We start from the raw sequence: 24,716 nt of genomic DNA on the forward strand, positions 1-24,716 counted from the left end.
TTCACCTTATGGTTCAGGATGATGGCGCAGAGTTTTTCAAAGCACTGGGTTTTAGGGACAGGGAGGGCAAAATAGACTTTAAGCGGGTAGAATTAACTAGAAGGAGGTTATCTGATTGGTGGCTAAAGTCAAGGCACAAGTGAAAATTAAACCCTTCACTGCAAAGTACGAATCCTCAACATCACTATTTAATGGAAAAAATCTAATTTTTGGTTCATTAAGTATTACGGCTTGGTGGCGCTAGCCACCGCCCGATCTAAAGGGTACAGCTATATCAATCAATCCATCCATCCATCCATCCTAAATGCATTTGTTCGCCTCTGTTACATGCTCGAGGCACTCTAACGTAGCGCCTTCAGAATACCATTCACCTATTTTTTTGCGCAGAACTTCAAATAAACGTTTTGTTCATTTTCTCCAGACGCAAGACTATCGTCTTTCGACGACATTCACAGTGCAAGATGTAGATTCGGGCTTATTTTTTTATTTTTTTTTCTTTAAATACGCGGCTTTCTTAGTGCGATCGCGCGCACACGCGTGGACAAGTGACGGCCTCTCGTGGTAATTTCTGTAACAACCGAACGCGCCATGTTCGAATAAGCCAATGGCTGATCGATGGGCTTACTACGAGTGATCTTAGGGCTTATTCCGTGATTTGTTGAGAGAAGGGAAAACAATTTTTAGCTGACTTTGATAATTTATCGTGAATTGCAGGCCGCGTGCTGCGCTATAACTTTTTGTTTGCGTGTTCTCGGGAGCCTCTACTACCGATCGGCAGCGTTTTCTGACCAGGCTCAAAAAAGTGTTGCAGGGCGCCTTTAAGAGGCCGTGTGCATTTTATACGGTATGGATACCCTTTAAGCGAAGGTAGTTTGTACAATGTAGAGATCTGCCCCTGTTCTCGCCTTCTGTGGTGAAACGTGACGGAGTCTGTGCAGCGTGTCTTTCATCCATTCTTCGGTGCTGCCGTGCAGCCCACACCAGCGGCCGCCTGCCAACGTAGGGAACTCGATGTCGGCGCTGGAATAGAGCACCGAGTGGTAAGAGCGGCTGTCATTGAAGAACCTGCTGGCCCGCTCCACGTAGAAGCTGTCGCCCGAGCTGGTCTCGATGCTGCCTTCGAACACACCATGGTAAAGAGAGCCGAACACCCGGCTACGGGGTTTACCTGCAAGTCACATGTAAGGCTTTGTTCATGTCAGCCCTTTCTCGTGAACAATTTGAACAGTGGTGCGGTATAACTCAAGAGAAGCCAAGAGGATTTATGTGATAGAGCTTTATTAGTTTGATTATTTTTGGGCAAACATTCTGGTGAAATTTCACAAGTGACCCTTTAAAGATCAAATACGACTGTTAGTTCAACATAGATCAGTTTTAGTGAAGCATAAACATTACGAATCTAGCCTGAACAAAAGTTTTGAAGTTTTGAAGAGGACCGATATATCATGGATGACGTCAGCTATCAGCTGTCAATATGGATTCGAGTACGAATGCATTAAGAATCTAACCTGAACAAAAGTATTGAAGTTTTGAAGAGGACTGATATATTATGGATGACGTCAGCTATCAGCTGTATATACGGAATCGAGTAAGAATACTGTTATATTACCAGCATCAACTTCATTGATATGTGAGGTTACCAGCATCAACTTAAAATCCCTCAATTGAAGGCAGGGAAGCAACAAACAAACTATTGTCTGCTTGAAGCAAAGACGGAGAACAAGCTCACATTATTAACAAGAGTCCCGTCGAGAGGAAGGTTTAGTCGCAAAGCTCCTGACATCGACCCATACTTCCTTGAAGCCTGAGTGTCATGAAGAGTATTCTCGTTAGCGCACACACTCTGACCGTGCTCCTCGTTACGACATGTATTTTATTAAACAAGGGAACAAGGAGGAAGAACCTCAAAAGCGCCGATCTCTAGTAACAACAAAAGGCGGTCCAAATTACCCGCGAATGGGCGGAAGACCATAGACTTCCAGCCCCAATGTGAGCACGGCCCCCAACTACGACTCTGCAGTTCCTTAGAACCCGACAGGCCAACCTATCGACCAACTGTGATATAATATCATAATAAAATAGCGACTCAATCGAGAAGGTTCGAAGGACATTTCAAATCACAAAAAAACGATCACTGCTACACTACGAGATCAGATATGCTATCAACCCAGTCCTACGGCTTCAGCACATAGCATAAAAACTATATGAGCTTGCTGCTGTACTTTCCTTAAAGAGATCCTGCATCACTATTTCAAGTAGCCATGACGGAGCTTAATGTATCGCGAATTCACTGCCTCAAAAAAATTTTCCACTCCGTCCAGTGCGAGGTCACATTTATGGCACGCTGCCATCGATCGCATTCATTCTCTTCTTTCGTCCTGACGAAAGTGTGGGAAGCTAAGCAGCGAGGGACGGCGCGAGGAAAGAAAATGCGTCAAACGTGCCTCATTACCTTGAACACTTTTTTTTTCATCAAATGAGTGACTCTTCATTGCGATCGCGTGCAGATGCGCGGACAAATCGCAGCCTCTAGTGGCGGCCCCAGTAGCCACCATGCACGCCATGCTCAAATCAGCCGATGGCTGATACTAGGCCTGGGACGTTGTCATCTTGAGCCTGTAGCGTCATTTTTCGAGAGAAGAGAAACAGATTTTTAGCTGACTTTGAGAAGTTATTGTATATTCCACACCACGTGCTGCGCTATAATACACACCTGTTTTCGGGAGCCCCGACCTCCGATCGGTAGCGTTTTCTGACCATGCAGAGAAGGTGTTGGTAGGCCGCCCGTACTATTTATCAAATATCACTTGGGATGGAAAATTTTGCGATTGCTGATGAGCACATAGGACAGCACTAAGAAATGCATACGAACAAAATACCAGGATTTGCATTGTCGCATCACATACGAAACTGGGTGACATGAAAGAGTGAAAAGGCCAGTAAACAGCCCTGAGGTCCAAAAATTTTTAGAAAGGGATATATATGCAGTTTTTCTTTGCGAACATGCTGCCGCAAGAATTTTGCGAATACATGCAATCTTAAGGAAGTTACCGGGGTTAGAACGTCGGTTTAAGCTGGTTTCATATTTTCGCACGACCTCGTCCCCTTTCTCCATTTCATGAAGCGGAAGGCGTAGCCCATCGTCGTGACTCCGCCAACTTCGGCAACGTGACACCACGTTAGCGATTGACGTCATCAGCGAACTCGATCAGTCGCAACGCACTTCCGCTTGATGAGAAGCGTGGTTGTTTGTTTACCGTTTGCCGCACCAGCCGCGGGTCAACCGTGTAAGCGTCAGGTGCGAAGTGTCGACCACAAACGATCAGGTCCCTGACGTACGTCGCTGGATGGCCGATTCGCTTCAGCCATTCAGCGCGCAGGGCCCCCATTATGAGGCACCAGGTGCCGATGCTTCTCTGCTGCCTAGTCACTCGATTTGCAGCCGACGAAAGAGCAACGCTTTTTACCCGTGTTGCTCATGTCAAGGGCGAAGTACGTGCGCACAGGCACTGATTGATTGATATGTGGGGTTTAAACGTCCCAAATCCACCATATGATTATGAGAGACGCCGTAGTGGAGGACTCCGGAAATTTTGACCACCTGGGGTTCTTTAACGTGCACCCAAATCTTAGCACACAGGCCTACATTTCCGCCTCCATCGGAAATGCAGCCGCCGCATCCGGGATTCGAACCCGCGACCTGCGGGTCAGCAGCCGAGTACCTTAGCCACTAGACCACCACGGCGGGGCTGCGCACAGGCACTGTAGTTGAGCGGAGTGTACACGTGCACGCGACAATTGCGAGGGTGGTTCTTTCACCGCAGTGTCAAGAAACAAGGGGCACTGTCGTAGCTGTGGGTGGAAACAGGAACTGACGTTGACTTCACTACTGTTTTATCATACCCCATTTAGACCAATCGGCGAGCTGCGTGCTACGTCACGTCGCCTATCACCGAGTTGACGTCACTGCACGTGCAAGGGGTCGGTCAGGCGTAGAAAAGACGAGCGGGAATTGTTTTAAGTGTGAATACACTTTATAAGCGATCCCAAACCATCCACCGCCGTTGGCGGCGTCCGCAGTCTTTTCTCTATCTCTAAAAGAAAGGGGACTTGGCGGGCTGCAGCGCGACGCTCTACCGAATAAGCCACGGACGCGACGCTGATATCGGTGTCAGTAACGCGCCTTATACCCCCACCCCCTTCGCTCGCTCCTCCGCTCCCCTCGCTCGCTGCAGCTGCGCGCGCACCCCTCGCTCTCGCGCGCTCGCCTTCTCTCTCAGTCTCCCGTCGAGAGCGGGTCGTGAGGGGGAGTAAAGTTGAAATCCGTTGGCATTCGCCAGTAAGTTAACGTAAACTCCCCCGTGCGATCAAATTGTGATTCCCAGGGACCATTACACCATAAAGGCACCATAGTGTGAATAATAAATATAATAGTGCGAATTAATAAATACCCCTCATAGCATCACCCCGTGTATTCGCACTTAACCATGTTCACCCTTGGGGAAATGCTTGGGAGTTTTTTTCGAAATAGAGGCTCTGCGCGGGGCGCAGCGCTTCAATATTCAGAAAACGTGATCGTGCGGTCTAATCTACAAATTGCCGAGCTTGTATGAGGGGTGTAAAAAAAAGTTGGAGCCTATTTACTGGTCCTTTGAGCGCACAAGGACGCAAACAAAATGCATCACACAGAGTGCTACTTCCAACCGATATGCACTAAAACGCAAACACGCCATATGTGCAGTTTCCTCACTCACAAAATGGTAACTGCGCATGCAAGGAAACATGGTTATCACTTCCTCTCTCATTTCAACGTTCTTTTTCTTTTTAACTTTTAGAGCTAGAGATTACAGGCTTTTTTGGCGCGCGCATGTAAACTGGATGACAAAGCAATAAGTTTACATAGTCAAACATGAGTTGATGTGAGCCACAGTTGCATTTTTTTTATATTGTTACGAGCCAGTGGCTTTTCATAGATACTAAAAGCAAAGGATGCAGTCCTGTTACACTGTTTTATCAGCGACAGCTGCAATATGCAATTTACGCTCGTGAATTCGGGAAAATAACCGTTCACGTACCGATAACGTAGCCTTTGTAGATGTGGCTCGTATCAACGTTGACGATTCCTTCTGTAGACGACTCTACGACGAGGTTTTTGTGAAAAACAGATGCGTCCGCGGTGAGATGCAAGTTGAGTGACCTGTAAAAGAAGAAGAGCCCTTGTTGCAATTTATTAGGTTTTTCCCGTCCACTATACACGAATCATGTACCTTTTTGTCATCAATGGTAGCTGCTACAACTATATACATGCATACATACAAAGAACTTTATTTTTACATACAAATAACTCTATTTTTACATGCAAAGAACTTTATTTTTACATGCAAAGAACTTTATTTTTACAAAGAGCCTTATTTTACATACAAACAACTTTATTTTTACATGCAAAGAACTTTGTTGTTACACACAAGGAACTTTATTTTTACATGCAAAGAACATTGTTTTTACATACAAAAAACTTTATTTTGCTACAGCTATAATATTTATTTAGTATCTTCTAATAACGGAGCCTTTAGTTCTTGCCTTTTTTTTGTCGAGTCGTTTCTTCAAAAAAATCTGAAAAGCTTTACATTTATGCAAATGAGCAAAAAGTAATCATTATTTTAGCTGAATTCTGTATATTGTTTTGAAAAATGTGGTGGTTCGGTAAATAACCCTAAACGGCAAACTACTTTCACTTAAACAAAACCATCATACACGGCGCGTTAGCCTTTGCGCAGCGAAAAGTGAGCTAAAACTGCGCCATTCGCTGCGGTGGAAAAGTGGTCATGGGACTCGGCTGCTGACCTGAAGGCCAAGGGTTCGATTACGACTGCGGCGGTTACATTTTGACGGATGCGAAATGCCATAATCCCGCGTACAGGGCGTTGTCAGTGCACTATAAAGAACACCAGGTGGGCGAAATTTCAGAAGCCCTCCTCTAAGGCGTCTATCATAACACCGTGGTTTTGGGACGTATAAAAATCCAGTATTATTATTATTATTGTTATATTATTATTATTATTATTATTATTATTATTATTATTATTATTATTATTATTATTATTATTATTATTATTATTATTATTATTATTATTATTATTATTATTATTATTATTATTATTATTATTATTATTATTATTATTATTATATCGCCCGGCAGTTAGCCGTGCTATCTGAGGGCGACTTTCCGATTCTCAGGCAGAGTGCAGAAATCTTTTATTTGCGGCACTGTCAAAAGTTTGCAGAAAATATAGGTGACAATAAAAATCAACGAGAAACGTGCTTACCACGTGCTACTGCACTCGGCACATAGACTGTAGTTATTTCCAAGCGAAACACCGGCTTTCAAATTTTACCCAGTTGCGACAATAGACATGCTTTATGGGTAGAATTCGCCGGTTCTATAGATAACGCAGTCAGTCGAATTGTGCAGCTGTAAAATCCCCGTCGTTAATCCTTCGTGACAGTAGCATCCCTTGTTCACTAATGCGATTATCCGAAGGTGAACGCAGAGAAGACGAAAATGAATTCATTTGACGTGATGAATGGTTGTGGAGAAGTTAAAGAGACAGAACGTGCGTGGTAGATAAGTTAGGCGCTGAAGGTAATTCACTCAAATAAGTTCTCACGCTTGGAAATATGCATGCGCAGTTCACGGTGTCCTTTGACAAAGAGGAAAAGAATTACACAGGACAGGCGCAAACTTACAACTACTGTTTATCTAAAAAAAAGAGTAAGCTACAAAGGGCTAACGTAAGGTATTTAGGTGCATGCGCTCCAAATATTGTTTTCATTCAGAACATGAATCACCACAAAAAAAATTGAAATTTCGGGAGTTGGCATGCTCAGAGGTAAGCGCCACTTGTTAGTTCTTTCTGCTTTTTTGTTACTTCAATAAATTTTAGTTCGTGAGTCAGTGCGTGTGCAGTCTTGTACTTCTTTTCGTCCTTCTCGAGAACGTAGTGAAGCACACGCATTCACAAGAATGAATCCCTGCCAACTAGCTCACACTTCTATACTAATCAAACACGTACAACTGTAACGCACGAACGCACGTTTGTTCATCGCTTGAATGGCTAGCGGAGAACTGCTTAGTGACGCGCGGGTGGTCCCTCACCGTTCACTGCTGCGAATCTGCACACGTACGTCGCCGCTCCCTCCGGCATCGACGGAGCGCTTTGCCCGGCTGTGGCTCCAGTGCACAGGGTCGAAGTACACGGGCTCGAAGCGACGTATGAACATGTTGAGCCGCTTATCTGTAGAAATACAGTGAATAGCTGCAATATAGTCACCAGCTGCAATATGCAGACTTTACTTCATCTGTCATAATGCATATACAGCGTGAATAAGGGACATGAGGGAAGTTATTTACGAAACCAAAACGAGCTGCTGGCTTCCTGCTGTTTTTTTTTTTTTTTTTGCAGACTTTACTACAACTTCCTCATGAGTAATAAATGCATAACACCATCTGTGATTACATTAGTTGGCCATTTTAGCTACAACTGAGACAATATTATCCCACTATCTTTCAAGACAACCATTGTCATGCATTTTGTTTCGTTTTGAGTTAATTTCGAAGGTGTTAGGTAGCAAGCAGGAACTTGAACAAGTATTAGCACGACAAAAACGAGGACGAGAATAGAAAAAGACAAACTACAGTGCCGACTCAAGACTAAATTTTATTCCGGGAAGAACTGGAATAAGTAACATCTGGAAAACCTAAGAAAGAAAAATAAGCATCGCGCAAGCTCAATGTTTTTTTTTTTAATAAAATTTAGTCGTAAGTCAACTCTGTAGTTTGTCTTCTCTATTCTCGTCCCCATTTTTGGCGCGCTAATATTCGTTCAAGATGACACCAAATCGCTTGATTGTCCGTTCTGTTGCCCGCAGGACAATGTTACCAAGACTGAACAGGATAACGTCAGCAGGACAACCTTACCAAGTCAGAGCTTTTCAGCACCTTCTTGCCCATGATTTTTTCTAGTTTTCTTTTTTTAATTGAAAACTTCTATCACCTTATGTCAGGTACTTACAACACTTAAACTGCAGAAAAAAAGCCTTACACCGAGAGGCAACTTTCAAAGAGCAAGCTGTTCAACAATAGACATGCATCTTGACTATGATGTCCATCAGATTTGCAAACGTCCCAACTTCGTGATTCATTCCTCTTGCGCATAGAATATAGTAGCTGTAAGTACGCAAATTCACCCTCACCAAGTTCGCTCATGGCCACTTTAGGTGCGGTCTTTACAGCATTAGTCACTTGGCTAGCCTTTCAGTTTCATTCTGCATATATAGTTCACTTTTCCTACGCTCATTCAGCCAGGAGGGCTTCAGTGGCAGTATTGAACAGGAACCGTTGCCGTTGCATTGGATTCGATACAACTTACAGTCCTGGACACTGTAATATATCCAGCTGATTGTTCTATACATTCCGTCGCTTTAATGTACAGTACGCTGATGGTAGACTCATGCACGAGAATAGATGCATATCTCCAGTGGATAAATACCTAAATTGCGCAGTCAGATTAAATTAAAGCTCGGGTTTATTATGAGGTGTGCCCAACTGGGCGACTGCTAAGTGAATTTCCTCGCCAGGAGTGTTTTCGCCAGGAGTGTGATCAGTAGGGTGTATCAAACTCCTACACTTCCTCTTCATTAGGCTGTTCTAAATGCATACACTAAAGAGAAACAATGACAAGATTTAAATTGATAAACTGTGCTCTAATAAACTGTACTCTGAGAACTCTAATGCTGTAAGTTTCCCTATTGTATTTCATTATTATATAGCGTACAAAATAAGGTTGGAAGCTTAGTTTTTGAATTTCACGCTGATATCTCTTCGCATCACGCCACTTTATTTCAAAATGTATTTTTTGTATTTTCGCGGCATGGGTTCTTTGCAACTTTCTGAAACTTCGTTTGTTAGGCCTATGGCGCCCACAGATGACAATGTACTGTGATGTAAAAAGCCAATCGATCATTTAAAAGAAAGAGAGGTCGGATGTGAGACTGTACCTAATCTGGCAACCTTGTGCTACGTGTTGATCTAGTCGTCACACCGTTTCGTAGTCGTTCCTAGGCGCGCGCATGCTTCATGACTGCATTGATGCAGTAGCTCTGGTTTATTAGTCATTTTCGCCTTATCACCGCCTTGTCTACGTTGCCGAGCCCTCACATTTGGTGCAGTCGTCGACGAACCATGCCGAGAAAAGCGGAGCCACTCGTCCATTTCATGTGAGTTGGTGTTTTTGTGCTAGCTGCCCACCTCATTGCCTTTGCCTGCCCTAAACATTCTTCGATCTTGCCCACCCGTCCATCGACCACAATGCCGCTGATAAACTGGAATGAAGCTACTGTAGAAGCCCTTCAAGTGTTCACAACAAGCTTCATTCGCCATGAACTTTCGTGCCGTAATCTGGAGACGACTGGCTCGAAGAATGAAATGATTGAACGCTTGCTTCATGACGTAGCCCACAACGGTCAACCTGGTGGTTCCGATGGGATAGCTGAGCAGTCATTTTCAAGTACGAAAATGCTGAGTGACTTACTGCAACAGTTTTTGATGTTGCCCAACGGCCGACGGTTCCAGTTCAAGTTACTACGTTGCCTGACCTTTCGGCTTCATTGCCAACTTTCAACGGTGATGGTAGCATTTCAGCACACCAGTGGTCTCAAGAGCTCGAGCGTACCCAAGTATTCGCGTTATCACCCTCTACTCTCCTCGCCGTAGCGCATGGCAAGCTCCGTGGCCCGGCTGCAGACTGGAATGGCGTGGTAGGAAACTGTTTGGACACGTGGGAAAATTTCAAGACTGCCTTCGAGAGGCAATTTGGGGACAACCTTGCGCTCTTGCAGTGGCAGCACCGTCACCAGATGCGCCCAGTCTCCCTGTGAGAGCTTCGTTTACTACTCCTTGGTGAAACTGCGCGTAATTTCAAGATGTACCGTCCAACTGACGGGTCCTTGGTGCATTGAATATGCCTTACAGGGTGTGAGCGAAGCACAATGGGCAACTATCGCTGCACAACAACCAGCAACTGTGAGCGAATGTCTCGGCATCGCCACCCAACTCGACCGAACTATGGAGCAGGCCTCTGTTTTTCCAAGTCAGCCGCCCATTGCAGCCAGATCGTCAAAGTTGCGAGTGCCTCCCTTGCCTGTGCTGCAGGCCGCTTCTAGGTATGGAATAGCTTCTCCACAAGTCAATCTGTCTGCTTCATCAGCACCACATCGAATTTCGTCGTTACCCCTGGATCAACAAGACACTCGTTATCTTGCAATTAGTTCCCGAAATGGCGTATTTGCTTATCGCCCCGAAGGAGATATAAGCAAGGCCATACATTACAACTGTCACCAACCGGGCCATCTTGCATCGAAGTGCCCAGTTCCAGAAGAAGTGCCCATCTACACATCCAGCCAACAAGTTTTCTCTCCCTGGCGTGCCTTCAACCTTCAGAACCACTCGAAGGATATCTTGTAGGGTGCGCTGTGATTCAAGCTGACATTCCACTTATCGGCACTGTAGACGCATTTCCAGACAGTGGTTCAAAGTACACCATACTATCGCTAGACGTCATTCGATCTGCCAACCTGCTACCATGGACCAAACCTCTCATATCTGTTGTAGATGGCGGTACCGTCATGCCAGCTGGTACATTATGTACTCGTATCGCTGTGGAGCCTATTTCGGCAGTACTTTAGGCTCTAGTTCTGGCTAGAAACCCTTGCCTTTAATCCTCGGAGAAGACTGGTTTGAGGCCACCCGCGCTGAGCTCCTTGTCCGCCCGCCTCATCCAACAGAAATCCGCTATCCTGGCGCGGGTATTGTCATGCGGTGCTTCGAAAAGGTACTGCCACGGATGTCCAATGCCGTTGTGCTGTCAAGTAGTCCTGAGCATCTTTTTAAAGAAGCTGTGTCTCCCACAGGCTGCTTGCAGTTATCGCCATTTCTGGATAACAACCAGCCCATATGGATATCCCTCAAACAGAATGAAGATTTGCCTGGAAAGCAGCCACTTCAACCAAAGGCAGCAACGCTTTGCACTAAAGATGCTACGCTGGACAAGCTAAGTGATGCTCACATATGTCCACAGCTGCATGAAGAAGAAGTTATGGCAGTTCAACACGTCTTGCATCAGCATGTTGACCTCTTCGCTACTGATGACAATGATTTGGGCCTATACAAAGTAATAGAACACGCCATTGAGCTTGTGCGGGATGCATCGCTATATGCCCGTCAACCATGTAGATGTGGCAAAAAGGAGCTACAATGCCAAGTGTTTCATGCTCAAGGCTTGGTCATTAAGACAGCGCAGATAAAACAAAGACTGTACCATATAGCAAGCCAGCTGCTGCAGGCCAATGAATTGAAAACAAAGAAACAACGGGACGCCAAGACAAGTATCCACTCAGCGCCCTGGGAACTTGTCAGTTCTCTGAATAAACTACGACAGTGTCTCAGCTAAAAGATTGAGACTCTTCGAGGTAAAAGACCTGCAGAACGCAAGCGCAATAACAACAAACAAGCCACCAAGTCAGCTAAGCCAACCCAGAATAAGCAATACAAGCTCAGTCAAGAAAGCCAAGCCACTGCAAGCAACCCGAAAACAGGAAAGACACCACAGGGTGCAGCTGCCTTCTGCCGTGACAGCTACATCGCCTGCAGTAAGCTTGAATTGACTGACCCGTCAACTAGTACAAATGCGCAGCCTAACGTCGAAAAAAGGGGGGGGGGAAGGTTGTCCATCAACTGAAGATGAAGGCGGAAAAGGTGAAGCACCTTACGGAATGTGAAATGTGCCATGCGAAAGGGGCTCCGGAGACGTGAAAATGCCACTGGGCTCTGTACAAATAACAACAAATCAAGGTCAGAGGTGACTATACTTTCAGGAAGGCACCGTTGAAGTTGTGCGAGAAGCGGCAGCAGAAGAGGCGCAAGAAGTGGGATTCAAGCACCGAGAACGTCAAGTAACGTCAGATAGATGGTCACCACAAACGTCGGCACAACATCAAGGCACATCAACAGGCAGAGCTTTAGACCTAGATGAAGAGCCTGAAGAACGAAAACCGCATTGCTCCGGGATTAGCGGTTCATTTAGATGTTTTAATTACTGCAAGACTATGAGACAATAAAAAACGGGGTGGGATATGTGATGCGTAAAGTCAATCGAGTCTTTAAATAAAGTGGGGTCAGATGAAAGACTGCTCGTAATCTGGCAACCTTGTGCTACATGTTGATCTAGTCGTCACACTGTTCCATAGTCGTTTTAGGCATGGAGGAAGTTCTTAGGTGCGGGCGTGCTCCATCACTGCATTTATGCCATAGCTCCGGTTAATTAAAGTCGTTTTCGCTTTATCGCCACCTTTTCTACGTTGCCGAGCCCTTAATGTACTTCATTTTTACCTATTAGAGTCTGTGTAGGACGCATTATACGTCAACATCTCGGACGTCATGGTATTTAAAGCGCCAACCACATGATGGCGTCTCTACCCACCTTCTCTGTTCGTGCATTTGCTCGTTTACCAAGTGTTTTCTCGTAGTAAATGTGATTTTTCGGGAATGGGCAATTGAACTTTGCTAATACTCAAAAAATCGCTTTTCTCTTTAATTTACTCGGTGTAAAATAGCTTACGCAAAGCCTTGCACAAGGGATTGATACGCCACACGCTAACCTCGTCAATATACGCACGGAATATATTGAAAACAGCGTGAGCAACCAGGCGACGCTAGCGCGGCCAATCCTATTGTAAATACATGCCTGATAGTGAAGAGTGAAACGCTTGCAACCTATAATTCAGCACGTTTCCAAGAGAATTGTTCGGCTTTAAGCTATAGCACAATAATTGCCAAGTAGTGGCGGCGATGTTTAATTTGTAAGATGTTAGCTGGATTCACCTAGCAAATGAAAGAATCTGCGCAGAGCTTACCACGAGTGTTTGAAGCCACTACCGAAGCCGCGAAAAACAGAACAGTTGGGAAAAACATGTCATGTGTCCGACGAGCAAGCGGCTAAGCCTTCAGAACGCCTTGAGATGGTTGCACGTGACGCTTGATCTTCTTCGTTTCGTCACTGTAGCTCACATGAGGAGGTTTATAAAAAAATGGCCCCGTATCTGCGTATTATCTGCAAATGTTGTTGAAAGACGATAGTCTTGCGTGTGGAGAGAGTGAACAAAACGTTTATTTGATGTTCTGCGCAAGAAAATCGGTGAATAGTATTCTGGAGGCGCTGCGTTAGAGTGCCTCGAGCGTGCAGCGGAGGTGAACGAGCGCTTGATGATAATAATGATTTGCTGCTTTTTCTTTGTGAAGACACCCTTTAGCACACAGATGTGAAAACTGAAAAGAATAAAAAATTGAAAAAAGGACAAAAAACAAAAACCATCCCAACGGACGTGCCCAGCAAGGTGCAGCAAAAGAGAAGAAAACCGAACAGAAAAGAGTGGGGAACATTAGAAGAAAACGCAAGTACAAGGGCGCGCTCAGTTTGTGTTTGCTAACACAACCGCGCTCTGACACTGCGCTGCCTCTATCTTGCCATTGCAATGCGCCACTGTGTGTTCTCCACTGCTGTTCCACTGCCCTCCAGCGTTCAAGGCGCCACATCACACTCCCGCTGCCTGTCATGGAGGAAGTGCTGCCTGTAGATCTGTCTCTCCATCATCCCCTGTACAAAGCCCAGTGCGGTGCGCAATGACTCCATGCGCGGGAGTCATGTCAGTCGGCACTCAATCACAAGGCATGTAATTGTCTCATCCGCACTTTCACAGACACGACACAGCACTGAGTCCATCTCCCTGTCGAACATTCTTTTATATACGTAAGGGTTTGAAGCGCGCCAGCTCTTGCCTCGAACAGAAGCGGGCTTCCAGTGCTGTTATAATACGTGTGAACTTAGCGTACTGTGCTTCAACTGTTGCGGTAAAGCTCGGGGGTAGCATTTCCACTCAATGCTTGTTGCCACAGCTCATCCTCCTTGTCGCGTACCCGCTCAAGAACCTCCTTGGTATTGAGCCTTGCAGCTTGAGCCTGTACCGGCTCTGTGAAGGGTACGTACTTCTTTTCCAGCCGGTACACCTGCTTCACCCAAGTTGTACGCATGCACATTGCCGCAAGGTATTCCAATACCTCCCTTGCCCACCGCCCTGGATGAATGGATGGGTGGATGGATTGATATGGCTATACCCTTTAGATCGAGCGGCTGCTAACTACACCCAGCCTTAGTGAACAAAAACAAGATTTATCTTATTTTGTTGTCCTTTAAATTGTGAAGTGAAGGACTGTTACTTTGCAGTGGAAGATTCACTTTTCACTCGTGTCTTAACTGTAGTCACTAATCAGAAAACCTCCTTCTAGTTATTTCTACCTGCTTAAAGCCAATTTTGCCCTCCCCGTCCCTAAACCCCAGTGCTTTGAAAAACTCTGCGCCATCACCCCCCTGAACTATAGGCTGAAGTTCTTTACAGACTGAAGCCCTTTACAGAACATTATCATGTGTTCGGCAGTTTCCTCCTCCTCTACAGGCGCACTGCATACTGCGTCTATACCCTTCGTATTTGGCCCGAAAATTCTTGGTCCTTGGAGTCTTCGTCCTTTAAGTATTGACCCTTTGAGTGTTGCTTCCCGCCATCTCGTGGAGAAGCAAGAAGCTGTATTAAGCAATATTCGTCGACGCAACACACAAGTCAACTCACGAGACAAGGCACCTTTTCCAAGAACGAGCGCTGCTTTTGGGTGTTCGCGCGGGCTAGGCCAACTAGCAACATGAGGTACAGAGACGGTGAAGACGATCGCTTACTGCCAATTTAACATTTATTTTTCTTGCTACTTATATTTTTCTAAGACCACGAGAAAAAAAGAAAGAACCAAGCTGGGGTTGCTAAATGCTCAATACAAAAATTCCCCCATTGGGGGCGGCCTCTTCTCGTGTCATTTTTGACGTGCCGTGAAAGCTGCTTTCTGAGGAGGGCACCATATGTGCGAAAAAAATCACCCGATTTTCGTAGAACGCGGACGTGAAACCAGATGCACGCTAAATGCATGGCTAGAACAAACGTTGCTTCCTAACACTTGGAATACTTTTGCAGGCGATCATTCAGATATCTTCTGGTTAGACACACGTCGCAACCACCACAATTCGAAGAGATCACAAAACACACCACGCCCCGCACACAACCCACAAATCCGTCGTGGTGCTCAACGTCACTATCGGGCTCCTACTTCTTCGCAAATGACGTTGTCCGGTCGTCCAACGTTGTACTTCGGTTACCACACTTCGGCTTAGTAGCGATCACAGTTCACTGCACCTGCCAAGCCACTGTTGTCTAGTAGATAAGGTACTCGGCTGCTGACCCGCAGATGGCGGGATGGAATCCCGTCTGCGGCAGCTGCATTTTCGATGGAGGCGAAAATGCTGTAGGCCCGTGTTCTCAGATTGGGATGCACGCTAAAGAACCCCGGGTGGTCGAAATTTCCGGAGCTCTCCACTACAGCGTCTCTCATAAATTTATGGTAGTTTTGGACGTTAAATCCCGCATATCAATTAATCAGTCCACTGCACCTGTTCATCTATTGCCTTCAGGTTACTTATTTAAATTCCAAATTTACCGAAATTCACACGGACATCGTTCGCTGCAGCGACCATCGTTGCGTTGTCGGTCGCGGCCATCTTGTCTGTTTTGGCCTCGGCAGTTCCAGATCTGGCAAGAGCTGCCGGTAAGGTACGCAATGGCCGTAGCGGGCGCAACGTAAACGCCGAGATCTAGCGTGCACATCTCCTGCGTTCCCAAACGGACGCATCTCTCTTAGGTTCTGCGCATGCTCACTCTTTCCCCCATCTCACGCGTTGCTTACGCTAGGCCGTTGCGCGTGCTAAACTAATTACGAACAGCCTCAACCACAGACCAGCCAAAACGAAGTATTTTTACCATTTAGCGGCCAATTATGCCTTGCCTTTCCTTAGTTTCTCTCGTACTCTCGGCCCACCGCCGTGGTCTAGTGGCTAAGGTACTCGGCAACTGAGCCGCAGGTCGCGGGATCGAATCCCGGCTGTGGCGGCCGCATTTTTGGTGGAGGCCAAAATGATGTATGCCCGTGTGCTCAGAATCGGGCACACGTTAAAGAACCTCAGGTAGACAAAATTTCCGGAGTCCTCCACTACGGTGTCTCTCATAATCATATGGTGGTTTTGGGATGTTAAACCCCGCATATCAATCATCAATCTCTCTTACTCTCTCACCATGAAACTTAGGAGAGAGTTGTAACTTTGCTTGGGTTCACCTGCTGAACTGATGAAACACGGGAGGCCCTGCAACGTGCTCTCCATCGGGCTAATAGGTGCCTTCTTCCTCTTATAACCTTTACCACCACCACCATACGGGAAGAGCACAAAGTTACGCGGGGCCCCGTTGGCTAGGGTTTCCTGGCACTAAACTCGACCATAAACTTGTTTTTAGGGCATCCTTGAAGTCACTTCGGTGCGCACACAATAGACGAAAAAACGGAAGGCGAGAAGACAAACGGGCGTTTTTTTTCGTATCTTGTGCGTGCCGAAGTGTTTCCGAGAATTACCTAAGACCAACTCACCCAAATTTTCATACTATTACTTGTTTACATGAATGCAACTACTGGTGCATCACATCTCTTTACACGAGTTCGATGAAACAACTCACCCAGGAAAATGTTTAAGGAAGGCGTATCATGCTAACGCGCCAGGCGGGATCGAATGTGAGGGGTAACTACAGACTCTAAATCAAGAGGAAAGTAATGACGGCCCTTCGAAGCAGCTGTTCCGAGTATGATGAAGATCTTCGCTTTCGTCCGGATCGTCAGAGTGTCTCTGGCTGACACCGGCCTTCCGAAGCGAAAGGTTGGGCGATTAGGACACCTGCGTGATGTTCCCGTGAAAGGGAAGACGGCCAAGCTCGTACTGCCCCTTGCTGAAGCGGACAGCACTGATGACAAAAACGACAGAACAGGGATATTCCAACAACGAAGGATGAAACATCCTCAGCTGGCTAACGCGGTTGTAAAAAATAAAATAAACTTTGGCTAGCATTCAGAATTCCCAGCGTCATCAAATTAAAAACTCTCCTGTAACACACTAAGGTCTTATCTGCGAGCACACCCACCGATACAACGTGGCAGCTCGGGGGGGGGGGGGGGACGAGATAAGCTTGAGAAAAACGTCGTCTTGCACTCTGACGCATTCAGTAAACGCGGCTTATGACGCGCGACATTTGCGCAGCAAAGACGCCTTGATGGTTCTCTTGTAATTTCGATGGAATATTTGAAGGGGCGAACGTGCTCAGAACGAAGAAGCCAGCGGGGGAATGGGAAAAACTGTTGGGAAAACATTCTCCAAAAAAAGCCAACTTGCAGATTTCTGTGAAGTTTCACCTCTCGAAAAACATTCTGTAATGACATCTCTACTCACGGCTGGAATGTTTACCGGTCATGGTGAAAAAAAATTGGCAGATTTCACGTATAGGGAGAATTGATTATATGCGAAGCACGAATGTGAGAGGTTGATATGTAACTTTAAAATCATCACAAGGTTACGAGGTGGAGGTAAATGATGCCGTACATGACTTCGTGTCATGATTATCATGTTTGGATGTTCCGTTTACGCTCATCGTCTATTCATGTCACTTGGTACCAAATATGGTATATGAGAAGCTAGCGAAACGGCCGTGAGCACGCTATGAGCGTGGTATGTTGCATGTTCCTACATGACACGAGTGTCAGGATTATCTTGTTTGCACCAGTCATGTACTTCGTCATCCATTGACATCACGTAATACCAATATGTGGAGCTAGCAAAACGGCCGCGAGCGCATCATGAAGGGCCCAATATACTCCAATGTAGCGTTGACGTGCACGCACGCTGGGCACAGCGACGCTACGTTAGCAGAACGCGAGCACTCTAAAGCCTGATGCCAGGTGCGACCAGCGTCCGTCGGCATGGCCCACAGGCAACCGGCGCTAAATGCGACATGCTGCATTTCGCGCCGATGCGTTACCCAAACAACGCCACGTCTCCCTCTTTTCGTGACGGAGGGACGCCGGACGCACTGAAACACGCATGCGTCAAATCAACGCAGTGCGGCGCGCTCCAGTGAGTATATGGCAGGATCGGCGACTGGCGTGGCAACGCTGGCGTGACACGACGAAATGAGCGCTGGCACGCACGCGCACCAAGTCACGTCGAAATGTATTGGCACCTAGACTGTGGCATGTAGTCATGTTCTCACATGACACGCATCTCATGATTGTCATGTTCGCACCAGTCACATACCTTCGTCATCCATTGGCATCACGTAATACTGAATTTGGCATATGTAAAGCTAGCTAAACGGCCGCGAGCGCATAATCAGTGTGGCATGTTGTCATGTTGTTACATGACACGCATGTCATGATTGTCATGTTAGGGTCTGTCGCTTTTGTTCGCCATGCAATCATGCCATACCATACCAGTTTTGCAACATGCCATGGGAACGAAACCACCGCAAGAGCTTCAGGACCATAAAATGTAAATCATGACATTCATGGTATATGTCATGATTTTAATGTTATGACTAGTCAAATAAGTTTTTCATGCAGTCATGTTATGCCATACCAAGTTTCGTATCGATAACATTATCGAAATGGCCAGGAGAGGTAAAAGTTGTATGCGGATAGATAGATAGATAGATAGATAGATAGATAGATAGATAGATAGATAGATAGATAGATAGATAGATAGATAGATACGCTCAAAGTCACCGAATTTCGCTAAGAAATGCTTCGCATTTAAGAAATAGCTTGCACCCGACAGAACGGAAAAAGTGCCGCCACATCCACGAAGTGAATGATGATGAGTGGGCGAAGCTCCGGAGGTGAACTTGGTAAACCATGAATCCTCCGTACATTTTGCCCACTCGATTTTATTGCAACGCTCCCCCTAGCGTACGTCGCCGCACTATATCGAACGATGACGCGCGCCATATGTGGCATCATTCCTATTTTATAACACCTCGCATGTTTCATAATCAACTACACGTACCGCTGTCTAGTTTATAACATCTTGCATCTTTTGGATGGACGGACGGACGGATGGACGGGCGGACGGACGGACGGGCGGACAGACGGATGGGCGGGCGGACGGACGGACGGACGGGCGGACGGATGGATGGATGGATGGACGGACGGATGGATGGATGGATGGACGGATGGATGGATGGATGGATGGATGGATGGATGGATGGATGGATGGATGGATGGATGGATGGATGGACGGACGGACGGACGGACGGACGGATGGATGGATGGATGGATGGATGGATGGATGGATGGATGGATGGATGGATGGATGGATGGATAAACGGACGGATGGACGGATGGATATGGCTGTACCCTTTAAATCGGGTGGTGGCTAGCGTAATACTTAATGCCGTCAGCTACAAGTACTGCCATCTAGTGAACACTGCAAGAACTGAACGAGAGGTGGCTACATACAGGGGACGCACAGCCCACGCCTTAAGGAGCTTCGCTCCTAAAAAATTTCGCTAGGGAAGGTCGCAACCTCCCTGGGCGCGTCTATGAGCATCGCGGAGCTGTTGCACAGTGCCACGACAAAGCGAAAATGCACACCAGAAGCTTTTAAGACGAAAAGCTGATACTGACGTTGTGCCCTGTTTGATAAAGAAGATACAACTTTCCAAGCTGGACCACGAGCTTGAATCTGAAGATTCTTCTACCACCTCGCCCGAACTTGAGGAGCTTCTTACAGCGAGGCACCCTCTCGACATCGGCTGTGCCCTCAAATCATCTTGCGCAGGTAAGCTTCATCACAACAAATAGTACAGCTCCAGTCATTGCCATAGAAAACGTTTGAACACACCGACAGTTTGAGGGGAACAAAAGCCTATTTGAAGTTGATTCATTGCTTTTTAAATGCGAAGCATTTTTTAGCGAACTTTGGCGACTTTAAGGGTACATATCTATCTATCTATCTATCTATCTATCTATCTATCTATCTAGCCGTTTACGTTTAGTTGCTCTCGTGGTCACCCCCTTAACGTGGTGTGAACCAAAATTAGCATGGGAGGGTAAGACAGTTTGACAAATATGACGCGCTGGTCAACAAATGAATAGTGTCACAATCCTGTCGCGTACGTCGTCAAACACTTCCCGCTTGACAGTCGCACATACCCATGCGTGGGTATGTGCCTAGGGTAAGCGGGAATGTGCCACATGTGATTGACACTTAGTATCTACCCAGGAAGGACGAGAACACACATGGGCAATTTTAATAAATACACGACATCCGTAGCGTCAACCCGACGAATGCAAAGAATAGATGTCAGTGTCCCAGCTGGAATCGAACCCAAGCATTCTGCGTGGCAATCAAGCATTTTAACACAGAGCTACGCCTGGTCTCAGAACTACTTTTCAAATATAGGCTAATCTTCGTGAAACGTCGATAGTGGTTGCAGTGCTGCCTATGCAATTTTATAAACAATACATATGTACTCCTTTGATACAGCCGTCAAGTTGGGTTAACGTCACTTGTGGTTAGTTACTATACGTTGAAGTCGATTAATGTAGCAGTGTCCAGGGCCAGCATCCTCGTGAGCATCAGCACTTCCTATCAGCTTCTGGTGTTGCTAATACACATGTTCCAATTGACATCGTTGCACAAGTGCAAACAACTGGTTATATAAACATCTGCAACTTGTCAACACATGTCTCTGCATGCAACATTTGTACCTATATTTAGCGCCATTTCATGACGTATCGCTCAAGGAAAAAAAAACTGCAACACAGTCACCTTGCATCCGCAGGCTTCGCTTGACGCCGATTCTCAGGTACGCGGGATTTGCCGATTTTTTTTCTTACTCTTTGAGGACAAGCACTCTGCGTCGCTCTGGCCTTGGCATGACCCGTTATAGTGGCCAGCTAACCTGTAACATGCATGTCTTTTGTGTTAATTATTTAGTGTGCTCCTTGTTATGACCCTTAAAGTGGTAAAGCATATTTGGGCTGCCTTCACAAAGAGCTAGCAATTTAAATTTAACATTGCTAGCAGGTGGTCCTGCCGATCTCCAAGAAGCCAGATGCACTCATGACGATCAACTCATCATGGAAACTGCAGCATGCGCCGCATTAGTTTAAAATAAAAGTTTTGTTGGGGTATGGCATCCTTGTTCTTGTAGGAAGGCTGATCCTCGTCAATGCGCAGTACCGCACCTCCATGGAGTATTGAGTTAATACAAAGGGGTGCGACAATTGCCTGTTCACTTGGTTTCGAGAATATGAGGGAAATTTCTCATAATTATATGCAATCTAAAAACTTTCCGATTGACTCCGTTTCTTGTTGTAGTCGAAAAAGGGTACTTATTATTTTGGTGATGTCAAAGCACCCGACAACTTTCTTGACAATCTCTGGGAACAAATATACCGAAAGTTTTTGAATAGGACCAACCGAGCTCCGTCCGGTGACTGCCCCACACCCAACATTGCGTCCGAAGGCAAACATTGATGGAAGTTGTTGCTGTAGTTCTCAAAAAAGGGGGGGAGGCGCAATTTCGTATTAGATGTGGAGCAACTCGTTCACTAGCCTGTGTAACGCTGTCCCTCCGTCCTCACCGCTCCCCTCGCCGCAGGTGTTGGAGCGGTGCCAAGTAGCTCATGCCCTCCTAGAAGTGCGCGGTTACGTCTCTCTCCCTCGCCTGCCACGTAACAGCTCTCACTCGCTTCACCCTCTCCACCACTCGCAACGTTCGAGCCAAGGAGGTTAGAGAAAAGTTGCTGGAGTGGAGGCCCCCTATGCGTGCCAGTGCTAAGAGGTGAGCCAGTCTGAGCGGGCGACGGCCATCTTGGCACAGGCAGGAACGCAACGCAACCAAGGCACACAAATTCGCGATGAGACCTCCTTGTCCTCTGTGTAATTTTTAAATTGTGAAAGTAAAGTAACGCACACAAATATCTCATGAAAAAGCTTTATTAAAGCCACTACTCTGTTTATTATACGAGGTACTAAACAGCAGAAAATTTTTATTTTCCAACTGAACAACTTTAATGATCACTCGAGTAGGTTTGAGAACATTGCTTACTGATTCTTGAAAAGTGCAAGCTTAGTCAGCACAGACCTTACTTTGTCTCCTGTCATTTTTCGATTCTTTTCTTTGATCATGTGGTGAATTCGAATTTTTATGTACAATTCCACGACATTTTTACACAATTTGTAAATGTGGTTGTCCAAGGCATCACCATCAAGGATGTGTTTATTGAGACTTGAAATATACTGTTTATCGGGCAGAAAGCCCAAAATTTCCAAAACTGGGTGTCTTAATTTTAAGAGAAGAGCCTTGAGAGTTGTGCAATCTGCCTGTAATCAACGCAGACCTTTCTCTGCAGCTGTACAAATGGACACAACATCCTCCGATGGTGAAATAAGCCCACCTCTGTTCATATGTCTCACCAAGGCAGGCTGTTCTTCTGTTTGAAGGGCCATTACACACTCTTCACATAGGCTAGCGGCACCAAGACTTCTCGCAACAAAGCCAGCAATGTATAGCACTACAGCCTGGCTAAATGATGACAAGCTTTCCGGGATGTGCAATCGATGCGTATAATCATGATCTTCAGGCTGCATGATTGATCGCCTTGCCACGGTGGTGTCTGTGTCTTCTGTTTTGTGAATGGTCGCCGACTTGCTGAGGATGGACTTAAAGCCTGGTGAGCAGTTGCCAGCGCTTGACGACGTCACTTCTGTGTGTACTAGGAGGCGCTTATACGAAGCAGTGAACTGAGCTGATGTCCGGTTATTGTTAAATCCACCTCGACCTCGAATGTAGCCGAAAAACGTTTCAACGTGGCCTTGGCTCATATTATGAGTTAAAATATACCTCAAAGTTCCATGGACTACCAAGCGGTCAAAATGTGCTCAATGCTTTGCATGCAAACAATAAATCCAAGGAACCCTGTCTTCTTTGGGGACTCTAGAACAGGGCAACCAGCTGGGTCCTTCAGGGCCATGATGTACCTTCGAGCTTCATCAAAGTGAGACTTCCAGCAGTTTTCATTTTGCTTGCGCAGAGGAGCCTTGAATGACTTTGCTAAGTGGTTCCTAGAGTTGAGGATGTCGAAGAGGTAGTCAAAAACTCTGATAAACCTCGCAGTAGCACTAGCACCCCTGAATTGAGGCAGTTTCAGTTCATGCTCTCAAAACACCAAGGCATCAGCAACTGATGCGCTCAGCACTTGGACAGCAAGTCGCACTTTCATTTTCTGCCTCTCCCATTGAAGGTCGCCCCGCCGCGGTGGTCAAGTGGCTAAGATACTCGGCTGCTGACCCGCAGGTCGCGGGTTCAAATCCCGGCTTCGGCGGCTGTATTTTTGATGGAGGCGGACATGTTGTAGGCCCGTGTGCTCAGATTTCGGCGCACGTTAAAAAACCCCAGGTGGTCGAAATTTCCGGAGCCCTCCTTTACGGCGTCTCTAATAATCAAATGGTGGTTTTGGGACGTTAAACCCCACATATCAATCAATCGATAACATTGAAGGTGGCCACTTGTCAACTTGTTTCCCAATCGCAATCCCTCTTCACGCTGAAGGGCATCTAGCGCCTTTACATATGCCCATATCACAAATCCACCATCCTCATCAACCAAGTGACTTACAGTTGCCAGAGAATTGCGGATAAGCTTTACCCTGTGACTTGCATCTAACATAATGTACATGAGCTTGCTCGGATCACTAGGGTTCTTGAAGCTTGTCGTAAAGTGCTCACTGCTGAGTTGGAGATCCGCACCAAGACACTTTGTCAGTGTGAAATTCGATGCTGCACCATCAAAACTGAGTGAAACAACTTGCACTCCTATAGCTCCCAACCTGTCAATGCATTGTTTCGTCAGCTCAGCCCTTTCTGACCCTGTGAGTGAATCAATAAGGAAATAGCCTACAGGCAGCTTTAGTCGCATATTTAACCCGACAAGCATATATACACATGCATTCTTTGCCTCCGGAACGCTGTCATCTTGCATGCCTGTCCCTAAGTCAACATAACCGACAACCTTGTTTCCAAGAAGCTCAATTTGTTTTCTTATGGTCATGTCATCGACCATTAAGGCACAATGCAGATTCCCAACACTTTTAACAAGGTTCTCAAGAAAGAAGAATGATTCAGCCATGAACCCTGGCTCACCATTCACTGACCGGTACCACTCTTTGAGTGTACGAAGTGCTGGCAGAGCTCCATTGAATTTCGATCGAACATATTCGTACGCAGCTGGCGAGTAAAAGTGAAGCGTTAAAGCGAACGCACGCAGATCTGAGGGGTATTTGCCTTTTTGGTTTTCTTGTGCCCTAGAAAGTAGCTGCTGAATCTCTGATGAAAAAGTCGCACCCACCACTTCGTGCCTTCCTCGGACAACAGATTTTGCTCCTTGAGTTTCTTCATTATTTCCTCAGCCACCTCGTTTCTTCTGCTGAGCCGTCTCTTGTTTTGTTGCAAAACTAACTTTTTTCTGCAACTAGGTTACTTTTTCTGTTGATGCATGGAGCAATTCTTTGTAGTGCTCTTTCGTGGGTGATGCCGTGGCACCATCTTCCACTTCTCATCCAACATTAACAACTTCTACACATCCAGTAGCGGGAAGATCCCGAGGTGTTGGTTGAGGCCGCTTCCTTT

General features: G+C 46.2%; 1 protein-coding gene across 1 annotated transcript in view; it reads right to left on the reverse strand.

Annotated features, from left to right (window-relative positions):
- Positions 1-556: 556 nt before the first annotated feature.
- LOC142814639 (disintegrin and metalloproteinase domain-containing protein 10-like) overlaps positions 557-24,716 on the reverse strand; it is a 260,313-nt gene continuing 236,153 nt past the window's right edge. The window contains exons 2-4 of the mRNA XM_075893710.1: positions 7,157-7,295; positions 5,076-5,197; positions 557-1,168 (exon numbers count right to left, since the gene is read on the reverse strand). Coding sequence (XP_075749825.1) covers positions 858-1,168; positions 5,076-5,197; positions 7,157-7,295 — 572 coding nt within the window. The 3' untranslated portion in view covers positions 557-857. The remainder of the gene's footprint in view (positions 1,169-5,075; positions 5,198-7,156; positions 7,296-24,716) is intronic.

Source organism: Rhipicephalus microplus, chromosome 4 (genome assembly GCF_043290135.1).
Source record: "Rhipicephalus microplus isolate Deutch F79 chromosome 4, USDA_Rmic, whole genome shotgun sequence".
Classification (NCBI taxonomy): domain Eukaryota; kingdom Metazoa; phylum Arthropoda; class Arachnida; order Ixodida; family Ixodidae; genus Rhipicephalus; species Rhipicephalus microplus.